General features: G+C 42.4%; 1 protein-coding gene and 1 pseudogene across 4 annotated transcripts in view; one reads left to right on the forward strand and one right to left on the reverse strand.

Annotated features, from left to right (window-relative positions):
- Window positions 1–6961: 6961 nt before the first annotated feature.
- LOC123459165 lies at window positions 6962–7096 on the reverse strand (annotated as a pseudogene).
- Window positions 7097–8892: 1796 nt separating this feature from the next.
- The window catches only part of Fzd6 (frizzled class receptor 6), a 44279-nt gene continuing 40273 nt past the window's right edge, over window positions 8893–12898 (forward strand). The window contains exons 1-2 of one of the 4 annotated variants that reach the window (XM_045143988.1): window positions 8893–8913; window positions 10294–10635. In XM_045143988.1, coding sequence (XP_044999923.1) covers window positions 10456–10635 — 180 coding nt within the window. In that variant the 5' untranslated portion in view covers window positions 8893–8913; window positions 10294–10455. Of the gene's footprint in view, window positions 8914–9014; window positions 9036–9376; window positions 9434–10281; window positions 10636–12898 lie in introns of those variants that run through there. The other 3 variants (XM_045143989.1, XM_045143987.1, XM_004663022.2) reach the window with 3 other exon arrangements.

Raw genomic sequence — 12898 nt, forward strand, 5'->3', positions numbered from 1 at the left:
ATGAAGGTGTGGTGATTTGAATGTAAAATGCCCCCCCACAATGGACATACTTGAATACTTAAATCATAGCTGTTGGTGTTGTTCTAGAAGGTTGTGGGAGCTTTAGGAGGTGGAGTCTTGCTGGAGGAAGTGTGTCCCTGGAGGGCAGGCTTTGAGGATTTATAGTTCAATTTGGTTTGCAGTTTTCTTCCTCCCTACTTCCCTGTGAATATAACAATGTGACACTGGCTTCCTGCTTCTGCCATGCTTTCCCCTTGCTGCGATGGACTTCCCCTCTAAACTGTACACCAAAAATCACCCCTTTCCTTCCTGAAGCTGCTTCTGGGGTCCCAGCAACAAGATGGTAACTATAGAAAAAATGATACAGAAAATGCTTGATGATGGTATCAGAATGACTTATGCCTCTATTATATGCCTAAATTTCAGAAGGTCTCCAGGGTTTTTCCCTAAGGGAGCTAGAATAACCAACATTAATTGTGAATCTTACTACCTGCCAAGCAGAGGTCTTAATGCATTATATAAATTATATATATATATTATAATTATATAAATTAATGAACCCTTGTGACAACTAGTGAGAAACATATGATTATTATTAACTGATTTTTACAGATACAGAAACTATGGCAGATGTCTAAGATAACAGAGTTAGAAGTCCAGCCCAGGAATAGAGCTCAAGAAGTCTCTAGAACTAAAGCCCTCACTATTAACTACACAATACTGCTTCTTGCTATCTGACCTAAAGAGGGAAATTGTTTACAGGGACTGTACCAAATCACAAACCTGTAGTTGTATTTCCGGACATTTTCTACCAGATGCTCTTCACAGAGCCTAGGGGTCACCAAATACTTCACTTACTTTCCAGGTTTTTCCTGCCTGAAAGTCACTTTTGCTACTAACTTTTTTTTTTTTTTTTTTTTTTGAGGAGTCTCACTATTAATCTTAAAACTTAGAACTGATGATTAAGAGAAGGTTTGAAGGATTCATTACCAAAAGCATGGGAACAAGTAGAAGAACTGTTCCTTCCCAACAAAGAATCAGTTCCCCAACGTGAGAATTTCCATCCTTCCGAAAAATGGAAGAGTTTGCAAATAAGGTTTAGAAAGAACACAGGAGGTGAGTGTGTGCAAAATGCTTTTGTAGGGAGTCAAATGCTGAGCACAATGATCCAGGCAGACCTGATAATCATGCCCCAAATCCAAAATACTTTAAGGATCCCCCCTACCAATACAATTTCTCCAAACCTCATGACAGTTACAAGATGTCTCAAATTGCTGGATTTCTTGCTGCATATAATGGACTGCCAACACTTCAATCATAGTAAAACCAATCCAACAGGAAAAAGTCAAGGAATGTGTCTCTTCTAATACTGTCTGCACAGTCTGACAGCATATAGCTCTGTGCTATGAGATTTCTTAAATGAAAACTCCATTTCCCAAACTGGATGAAACATGAGCAAAACACATCATTCTCTAGAAATTTCCTCTGCCTTGTCTCATTTTCCCATCAGAACAGGCAATGTCCCTTATTTTCCTGTCAATTGTGGATGTTTGTTTGTTTTTTAATGACACATCTCTGAACCTTTAGGCAGTGCCCCTTACACACAGTAGGACTTAATAATCATTGAGTTAATGTGGGACTGTGGAAATCCTCATCTGTATCACCCTCATCTATAACTCCTCCACACTGCTAGGGATTTGACCCACTGTTCCAGGCAGGGTAAATGCACATAGACCTTCTTTTATTTCACCCACTAGCTAACTAATATTATAGGCATACCTGCAATCTCAAGTCCTTCTTACCTATATTTTTTTAAACATTTTAAAAAAATTATTTGTTTATTTATTTGAGAGCAACAGACACAGAGAGAAAGACAGATAGAGGGAGAGAGAGAGAATGGGCGCGCCAGGGCTTCCAGCCTCTGCAAACGAACTCCAGACGCGTGCGCCCCCTTGTGCATCTGGCTAACGTGGGACCTGGGGAACCCAGCCTCAAACCGGGGTTCTTAGGCTTCACAGGCAAGCGCTTAACCGCTAAGCCATTTCTCCAGCCCCTTACCTATATTTTTAAAGGCCTTGATAGGAACCTCCTAGCTCCTCCTTTCCCTTTAAATTAGCCGAATTTAAATGAGGACACCCAAAAGCCAGATGCTAGCCCATTCTGGGAAATTCTCAGAATTCCTTTCTCTCTCTCTTTCTCCCTCACTGTCTTTCTCTCCCTCCCTCTCCTAGTAGATCTTGTTTTTGTAATAGTTTTGGGTTTGTAGCAAAATTGAGTAGAAATTAAAATGAAAGAGATCATCCAGAACTATATTTAAAAAGAAACAAAAGTTGGACCAAGATTTTATTGTATTTTAGTCGTTCCTGAGTGCAATTACCAAAACCACCTTAAAGATCAACTCTACTTACAACTGTAGTGATATGAGGAAAATCCAATCCATGGGGAAGAATTATAGAAAACTCCACTGATGGAAAGACAACACTCATCACTAGTGGGGAAGGTAATGGGGAGGACAAGCAATGCTGGAGAAGGATTTCCTCTTCCCATGAAGCATGGGCATCTAGGGTCCCTAGAGTGGAGGAAGGATACAGAAACACACTGTGATGCTTTGTCCTGGTTTGAAAACCTTTGCAATGGAGAACTTACATGTTCATGGCTGCCCAATGTTCCACTCCCCTCAAATAAATAAAGATTTAAATTTTACAAAAGTGATATATAAGAAAGTTAACTAGTTTATAAATGTGTTACTAATTTACAAAAAAGAGGAAGCTGGAAGGATTGCTCAGTGGTTAAGATACTTGCTTGCAAAACCCGATGGCCCAGGTTCAATTTCCCTTTCACCATTCCTCTCTTTCTAGAAGAAATCAGTACAACTCTTTTTAAATGTTGTTAACTGCCCCCAAATCCACCTGAAGCCTGGTGTGGTGGCCCATACCTTCAGTCCCAGCACTTACGAAGTAGAAGTTGTAGGATGACCATAAGTTTGAGACCACATTGAGACTGCATAGTGAATTCCAGGACAGCCTGGGCTAGAGCAATACCCTACCTAATAAAAGCAAACACTTATCCAATTAGTAGGTATTTTCCTTATTCATTTTTCCTCTTTTGTTTTTCACGACCTATCCCAAGCTTTGTTGAGTTAACATTGGCAAATAAAAATTATGTACATTCAAGAATTACAATGTGATGATTTTACATATGTTGTAAAATAGCATAGTCAAGGAAGTAACTCATCTATCACCTGGCATAGTTACTTTATAGGGGCAAAGGGAGATATTTAAGACCTGCTCTCTCAGTCAATTTTAAGGGTACAATAACTATACAATTAACTATAGTTACCATGCAGAATATTAAATCCTCAGAACTTATTCATCTTGCAACTAAAAGTTTGTATCCTTTGCCCAACATTTCCCTATTTTCTCTAACCCCTGACTCCTGACAATCCAAGTTCATTTTTATATCTGATTAAGATAAAGGTCCGATTTCATTCTTTTTTAAAAAAAAAATGTTTATTTATTTGAGAGACAGAGAGAAAGGAAGAGAAAAGGATAGGGGAGAATGGGTGTGGCAGGGCCTCTCTTGGTACTGCAATCAAACTCCAGACAAATGTACCACTCTGTGCATCTGGCTTTACATAGGTACTGTGGAATCAAACCCAGGCCAATAGGCTTTGCAAGGAAGCGCCTTTAACCACTGAACCATCTCCCCAGACCCTAATCTCATTCTTTCGCATGTTGCTATCAAGTTTTCCCTACTCTACTTGTTGAGAGATTGCCCTTTTCTCATTGTATATTTTTGGTGCCCTTGTCAAAATTCAATTGATTGAGCTGGGCATGGTGGCATATGCCTTTAATCCCAGCACTTGGGAGGCAGAGGTAGGAGGATTGCTGTGAGTTCTAGGCCACCATGCGACTACATAGTGAATTCCAGGTCAGCCTGAACTAGAGTGAGAACTTACCTCCAAAAACAACACAAAACAAAAAAATAAATTTATTGTATATGCATAGAATTTTTTTCTGAGCTCCCTTTGTTGTTCCATTGGTCTATCTTTTTTTTTTCTTTTTTTAATGCCAGGAATATTGTCTTGATTACCTAACTTTGAAGTTTACTTTAAAAATCAGGTAATATGATTCTTTCAACTTCATTTCTTTTGCTCAAGATTGCTTTGGTTATTCCAAGTCTTGTGTTGTGCCATATAAATTTTAGGATTAGGTTTTCTACTTAAAAATGCAAAGTTGGGTATGGTGGCATATGCCTTTAATCCCAGCACTTGGAAGGCAGAGGTAGGAAGATTGCTGTGAGTTTAAGGCCAGCCTAGGACTACAGAATAAGTTCCAGGTCATCCTGGGTTAGAGGGAGACCCTACCTCAAAAACCAAAAATCCAGTAGAAATTTTGATATGACTAACATTGAATCTAGATCACATTGGATAGTGTGGACATTTTACATTTAATATTAATTCTTCTAATAAATGAGTTTATCTTATTTATTTTTAGGGCACTTGAACAATGTCATAGAGTCATTAACAGTCCATGATGTACTACTAGATATAAAATGGGGTTTACACATCAAAGGAAATTAATTCAGTTATCCAAATCACTAAGTTCAAAGGAGGATGTTCTTTTCTAGATGCAAACTGAAGCTTGAGGGGAAATACCCTTTCTATTAATTGACTTAACATGGCTGCTTTGCTAAATGAAAAAAAGATAGATATTAAATATTAAAGATGACCAGATGGTAGGTATTGAAGCCACTAAAAACAAAACTCAGCAGGGTAAACTCATAGACACAAAATGTAACTCAAAGCATTAGTAGAGCTTAAGCCATTTTTCTTCAGCATTATAAATCTCTTTATTTGCAGATGACAATACCAGAGCTCCAATGAGGCTGTATTATACATCAAACTGTCACTAAAGTATGTGGTTCTATCCCACAGTGTCATGTTACTACTGCACTGAAAATTTTACTTTTCCAGAAATATCGGAGGTAGTCATTAGAAGGTATGTTATTTCTGGCCTACTGTAATGTATGCAACCCAAAGGTTAACTGCTATGCTACAAACACTGTGGCACTTAGAAGTTAGAGCAGGAAGCAAAAGATATGTACTTCACTTGAAAATTTTTAAATAAAGACCGTCTTCTAGGTCATGCTCACAAATGCCCCTAAGTCAGGTCAATACATGATTAAATTCCTATATATTACTTGAAGGAACTTGAAGCTTGAGTAGAGGTTTATTTTTTAATATTTTATTTATTTGAGAGAGAGGAGAGAGCAGATAGAGAGAGAATGTATTTGAGCATGCCAGGACCAGTAGCCACTATAGACAAACTCCAGATACTTCTGCCACTGTGTGCAACTGGCTTTACATGGGTGCTGTGAAATCAAACCCACGCCATCAAGCTTTACAAGCAAGTGCCTTTAACCACTAAGCAATCTTTCCAGCCCTGTGTATAGCTTTTAAAAAATATTTTATTTATTTATGTATTTGAGAGAGACAAAGAAACAGATATATACAGAGAGTGGGCATGCCAGGGCCTCTAGCCACCACAAACAAGATCTAGGCACATATGCCACTGTAGAAGACAGCTTCAGGTTTGCTGAGATGAACTTCCAGACCAGGTACAGTTATGGAGGAAGGGATTTATTGAAGCATAAGATCCAGGATAAGTTTCATAATGGCAGAAGAAACTGGCCTGCCTTCACAGGTCCAAGCAGAGAAAGAAACACAAGCCAAAAGCCCAAAAGCCACACAGCACAGCACACTTCAGGAACTCCAGCTAGGCACACTTTGCATATCTTTAGATTGAAATCTCAAACCCACCACCACACCTTAAGATCCACCCAGTAACATTGCCTCCAGCCAGGTGGCTGCAGATGCAAACTACAAACTAATAAAACACTGAATATATTGGGGGCCATCTATTCAAACTACCACAGCCACCTTGTGCATCTGGATTTATGTGGGTACTGGAGAATTGAACCTGGGTCCTTTGGCTTTGCTGGAAAGCACCTTAACTTCTAAACCATATCTCCAGGACCTGAGTATAGCTTCTAAAGGCCTAAGGAAAGATGAGATTGGGAAAGAATTTCAGGTTGGAAGGGACCCATGCCAATGTTCTAATTTTTTTTTCCCCCCAACGTTCCTCTATCCACCTCTGTTCTTTTTTGTGTCTCTGCTCAGCCCAATCAACATTTTTCAGTTGGGGCATACCTAGTGCAGTTTGCTCTCTGAACCTTCAGCCTCAGCAACAGGTCAGTAGGCTCAAGCAGGCCTGCCACAGTTGTGTAATTTGGACCCAGGTAAGGGCTCGAAACAGGACACCATACTGTATGTCTATATAGTTACATATAGAGTTGCTATATAAAGTATGCTCCACTATCCTATCTGAAAAGTACTGAAAAAGTACTTTTATAAAGACAAAATATTTTGCTGATTGAGGAGGTGCACGCCTTTAATGCCAGCACTCGGGAGGCAGAGGTAGGAGAATTGCCAAGAGTTTGAGGCCACCCTGAGACTCCATAGTGAATTCCAGGTCAGCCTAGCTACAGCAAGACCCTACCTCAAAAAAAAGGAAAAATATTTTTAAAATTTATAAAAGTATTTTTACCATATTCCTTCTTATATATATCAAAGCTTGTAGGGAGCCAATGCAGACGCCATTACAAGATGGCGCTGGCTTCCTTCCAGTCTTGAGGTAAACATTTCCTTATTTAGGCAACGCCTTGGCGCCAACCTCGCTTGAGGTTGCACATGCGCTTGACGCACCTTGTCCTGAGCCTATCCCGTGGCTCCTGTGGGTGGGTGAGCCTATGGCAGCCAATCAGCAGGCGCCCCGTAGTATTCTGCCCTATAAAAGCAGCTGTAATCCTACCCTCCTTGCCCCTAGCCATCAGCTTTCCTGTTAACCAAGAGGCTCTCCAATAAAGTGTGATCAAGAAGGATCTTCGTTTGCTGGTCGTTCTTCTCCTGCTGGTCAGGGGGTTCGCCGCAAAAGCTCATACTTAACAATGAGCTCTGGGTTGTAACAGAGGATTTATTTTTGCACCTGTATTTAAGTCTTTGTCCATCAGTTCAACAAAGACAAGGACAAGTGCTATATAAAAGTATTTTTAATGAGAGTTGTCAAAGTATCAAAGGTCAATTATTATTGTACATTTCTGCATAGGCTGGTGATGAGCTAAAGATATTGGAATAAGCAATGAAATAAAATACTTCTACAATTAATAAGGTATTTATTTGCTGGCTGGAGGGATGGCTTAAAGCTTAAGGCACTTGCCTGCAAAGCCAAAGGACCCAGGTTCGATTCCTCAAGGACCCATGTAAGCCACATGGACAGGTGGCACAAGCATCTGGAGTTTGCTTGCAGCAGCTGGAGGCCCTGGCGTGCCATCCTCCCCCCCCATAAACAAATAAAAGTAAAAAGAAATTAAGTATGTATTTGCTACTACATATAATTTATTAATTCATTTTAGCAAGATCATTTAATTATTTTGTAGTATTTTTTTCTTTTTTGAGATGGGGTCTCCCAGGCTTGTCTTGAAGTTGCTCTGTTTCTCAAGTTGACCTAGAACTGGAAATACTCCCACCTCAACCTTTCAAGTGTTGGGATGAGAGGCCTGTGCCATCACACTCAGCTGAAAAATATTCTTTCCATTCAGAAGCTTAGAAATTTTGTGAGAAATAGTCCTCCCATTTTTCTATTCTGCAGTTGTTCAGCTCTTAATATTATTAAGATTTTTCTTCCCCTGTTACTTTCTTTCCCTTTACATAAGTACTAACCTTTTGATAAAGCAGTAAGGAATTCTCCTCTTCAATTTCATCCCCATTTTGAGGCTTTGCAGATTTCAGAACTCTTGACTTCTGCTGATTTGGTGGTGTCCTTCATCCCAAGTACTGAATGTGAAGTTTTTTCCTGCGGTACCATAATTGATCTAATAAACCTCCTTTTTTTTTTTTTTCTTCAAATTTTCAGTAACAACTTCCATGATTATAAAAAGTATCCCATGGTAATACCCTCCATCCCCCAACTTTCCCCTTTGAAACTCCATTCTCCATCATATCCCCTCCCTATCTCAATCAGTTTCTCTTTTAATTTTGATGCCATGATCTTTTCCTCCTATTTTGAGGCTCTTGTATGGGTAGTGTCAGGCACTGAGGAGGTCATGGATATCCAGGCCATTTTGTGTCTGGAGGGAGTCCTACCCTTCCTTTGGCTCTTACATTCTTTCCACCACCTCTTCTCCATTAGACCCTGAGCCTTGGAAGTGTGATAGAAATATTGCAGTACTGAGCACTCCGGTCACTTCTTTCCAGCACCATGATGCCTTCTGAGTCATCCCAAGGTCACTGCCATCTGAAATGAGAAGATTCTCTACCAAAAGTGAGAGTAGCATTAATATTAGGGTATGAACATTAACAGAAGTGCTTACTGGGCCGCTTGATGAGCATAATATACACATTTAGCCAGACAACAGCAGAGGTTACACCCCTAGGGCTCATGACTACCCCTGTTTTAAGTTTTCAGTATCAGGGATGTATTCCCTCCATAAACCTTCTTTTAATATGACTCTGAAGACTGGGAATACAGGTCAATAATAACATGCACGTAACTACCATCATGCACAAGGTTCGGGGTTCTATGCCCATTAACAAGAAAAAAAAAAAAAAAGTCACTTTGCATTTGTCAAATGGTTTCTAGAAGTTCAGTGGCTCACATTCATATCCACAATAGTGAAGAATCTAAGCCCCTGAAAGATTGGGCAATTTATCTGACGTGGGATGAGGGGCAGAGCTGGCGCTTAACAACCAGGCTGACTTCTAAAGGCGTTTTGAAGTTTAAGGTTTCTGCATCAGTCAAACCCGTAGAAACAGCGAGCAGCCGCCGCGACGCCCAGGGCCACCTGCCCTCCCAGGTGCGGACCACACTCCCTCACGTAACTTTCCTTTCCTCCCCGCCAGGGAAAGTGAGCCAGGAAGTTACAGACTCGGGTCACTTGGGCCACGGCGGACGGAGCTCCTGCCAAAGCGATGGGAAGTGCGTTGCAAGAGTTTAAAAACTATCCTGGGGTGGACGCCTCGGGTCCCAGAAGCGCGCCGGGGCTGCGGTGACCCACAGGAAGGTGCAGGGCTTCCCGGACCGGCCGTCCCCTGAGGCCCGGTGCGTCAGGCCGGGCCGGGCCGGGCCGGGCAGGCGGGCGGCCGGGCGGGCGGAGCCGGGCGGAGGGCCAGTCCCCCCCCCAACCTCGCCGCCGCCGCCGCCGCGAGCCCCAACCTGCCCGCCCGACCTGGCGCCGCAGTCTCGCGGGATCGCTCAGCTCTCGCTCCCCGTGCGGCCCCGGCGGCCGCTCGAGTCCCGGACGCCGCCCCGCGCCGTCTGAGGTGACGGGGCTCTGAGGGGGCGCGGGCGGCGACGCGGAGGGCGCGCCGCGGGAGGTGAGGAGGCGCGGCGGGCGGCGGGGGGCGGCGGGGGCGCGCGCCGAGCCGCAGGTGTGTGGGAAAAGTTCCCTCCGACTCCTCGAAGGGCTCCCGGGGTTCCCCCAGCACTCCCCGCCCGCAGGCCGGGCTCCGCGCCGCGAGCGAGCAGGTGGCCCCGGGGAACTTGGCCTTGGAGGTGGGTGCGGCGCGGGACCCCGGGCGTCGGAGGAGCGGTCGGAGAAGGGGGGACCTAGGGGTCTCCGCACCCGCCCCGGCCGCGTTTGTCCGCTTTATCTCCACGCTGCCTTCTTCAGCGCAGCCCACCCCCTCAGCTCGTGAGAACTAGCCGTGTCCCTCCACGGGCCGAATCCTGAAAGTCTCCCTCGCTCGCCCATGGGGAAAAAAAAACAACCAAGCAACACACGGGAAAAGTATACTCCGACAAGAGTGCTTTTCAGTCCTAAAAGTTGAAAACCTCTTTGGGTCTTTAAGGATTCTTGCTCTCCTGGCCTCAGTTGTCTTGGCGTGTAATAAGATGCCCCAAGGGGTCTTTGGATTTTATACTTATGTTGGGTCCGTTTTAGTTTATTTGTAACTACCAGCATTTCTTTTAATCCTTCTATCTCACTCATCCTGTGCCCCCATTTTTTTACCCTGCGCCCCCTTGCAGTACAACCCTTCCTTCCATCAGCAGTTCCCTAGAGATGAGGCTTCCTTAGCAAAAGGATATATTCTGTGCTAAAGTAGGTGAGAGTATCTTGCTTGGGTGGAATTTTCCATCATTTTGGCCAATGTCAGTTACCTCAAATGAAATTGGACTTGCTTTTGATTTTTGTGACAAAATATTGCTGATAAAACACTCTAGGTTGTTTTTACAGCGATTGACCCAGAACTCATTTTCTGGAAAGCAACTGCCTTCACAATGGTAAAATAATTAAATGAAGAGTCAGAACAAATTGCCTTTGGGTGAGAATCTTCTGAGGATGAAAGGAGTTTAAGCTTAATCCAAGCCATGTGGTAAAACCAAGAATTTGAAGAAAATGGAAAAGAGGTCCCCAATTTTGTTGCTGTGTATTTTTCTGCCCTTGATAAGGGGGCACAGTCTGTTCACCTGTGAACCAATTACTGTTCCCAGATGTATGAAAATGGACTACAACATGACATTTTTTCCTAATCTAATGGGTCATTATGACCAGGGTGCTGCTGCTGTGGAAATGAAGGTGAGTAGTTCTTCATGCCTTTATTGAAAAATGGTTCATACTTTGTTCTAGAATAAACTGTAAGTATGGCTTTAACCTTTAAACATAAAAGGAGTTCTTTAAGTTTTGCACAAGTCATGTTCTGAAAAATTCTTTTGAAAATTAAATCCCCCTATTGACATATTTTGTGTGTATTTGAGTCCATCTTCAGTGAATTTGTTTAATGTAAGGTTTGTTTTATAATAAAATATGGTGGGCTGGAGAGATGGCTTAGCGGTTAAGCGCTTGCCTGTGAAGCCGAAGGACCCCGGTTCGAGGCTCGGTTCCCCAGGTCCCACGTTAGCCAGATGCACAAGGGGTCCCACGCGTCTGGAGTTCGTTCGCAGAGGCTGGAAGCCCTGGCGTGCCCATTCTCTCTCTCTCTCTCTCTCTTTCTCTCTGTGTCTGTCGCTCTCAAATAAATAAATATGGTTACAAATGATTCCTAAATATCTTGCTCTTAGAAGATAGTTTGCTTTTCTTAATTATGTATAGTTGATCCGCCCCCCGCCCACACACACACCCAGATAGGGTCTCCCTTTAGCTGAGGCTGACCTGGAATTGACAGGCAAACACCTTAACCACTAAGCCATCCCTCCAGCCCTGACCTGGAATTTACTATGTAGTCTCAGGGTGGCTTCAAACTTACATTGATCCTCCTACCTCTGCCTCCCGAATGCTGGGATTAAAGGTGTGTGCCACCATGCCCTGCAAAATGTGTAGCCCAGGCTAGCCTCAAACTCCTGCTCCTTCTGCCTCTCCAATTCTTCAGCACCTCCTGCCAGCATTTATCACCATGGCTGGCTGGTGGATTCTTTAGAAAGGTGAATTCTGATTTTTTCCCTGATTGACTAATAATAATCTATATTGCAATGTACTAAAATTTGAAGAAATTTGCTGTTTTATTTTAAAGTTCACTGCTTTTTTGGGGGGGGGGTTTCGAGTCAGGGTCTCACTCCTGCCCAGGCAGGCCTGGAATTCACTATGTAGTCTCATGATGGCCTCGAACTCATGGCAATCCTCCTTCCTCTGCCTCCCGAGTGCTGGGATTAAAGTCATGCACCACCATGCCCGGCACACTGCATTTTTTGAAAAAGAAATTTACTGTTCTTTTAAAAGTTTACTTGGCTCAGCTTATCCTAAGCAAATAAACTATTGGAATACGTTGGGGGTAAAGGTAGTGTTTTACTAAAAAGTGATCATTTTTAAGCATAGCACTTAAATATTCTTTATAAGATTCTTGTTCAGAGAAGCTCCACACATCAGGTGAGAAGTGGAGTGACACTAAAGATTGCCTTAGGTGCCTCAGTTACCTGTCTCTGGTTTAGAGATATGCAAATTGCTAGGGAGGTGTGGGAAGAAAGAGTTACCTGTAGAGACAGGAACCTGCCCTGCCATACAGATCTGTTAGGTTGATAAGTTTCATGAAGGAAAAAAGACTAAAGTGTTTTTTTGTAATCTTTCTCTAGAAAAACTGAGGACATTAAAGGTTGTTCCTCAAGCTATTTTTATGAGACAACTGGCCCCCACAAATTTAATACAGACACTATTTTTAAAAGCTGACTGCACTTGATTTTGCAGCTTTGAAAGTCTTTTGTTTAATTGAATAGCTGTTTGACTACCTCATTGTAGGCTCATGTCTAGGACAGGAAAGTTTTTAAAGGCTAAGTAGATGTAATTTTAAAACATGTTACAAATTATATTGTAATCTTTCAGTAGTTTTTCAAACCATTGCATGATCTCCTTTTCTCTTTTTGGAGGGGAGCGGGTACTGAGAATGAAGGCCTCTTACTTGTTAGGTAAGTGCTCTCTCACTGAGCCACATTCCAGGCCCTGTAAGATATTTTGGCCCCTAAACAAATGATGCAGTGAGACCATAAAGCGTGTGGAGGGGAATGCCTTCAGGCAATAATTGCATCATTCATTCACATTTTCTCTGATGATAATTATGTTGTATAACACATCTCAGTAATGTTCTTGTAGCATTTTAATCTGATTTTCTTTCTGCATTGTGTCTACATATGTTTTAAGTTTGAATTCATAACTTAGACTTGATCAAGTTCCTTATAGAATGCCAGTATAAAGGTAGAGAGATGTGCATCCCTGCTAATTTAAAAGGCCTATAATTTTAAGACAGTGACAACTGGTTTCTGTTGCACACATGTCTTTTCAAAGCCAGTTGTTTCTTTTCTATCTTAAAAAGCTATTATTATTTTTTATTTATTTATCTAGCTGCTTTCCTAGG

Source organism: Jaculus jaculus, chromosome 2, assembly GCF_020740685.1.
Source record: "Jaculus jaculus isolate mJacJac1 chromosome 2, mJacJac1.mat.Y.cur, whole genome shotgun sequence".
NCBI classification, from domain to species: domain Eukaryota; kingdom Metazoa; phylum Chordata; class Mammalia; order Rodentia; family Dipodidae; genus Jaculus; species Jaculus jaculus.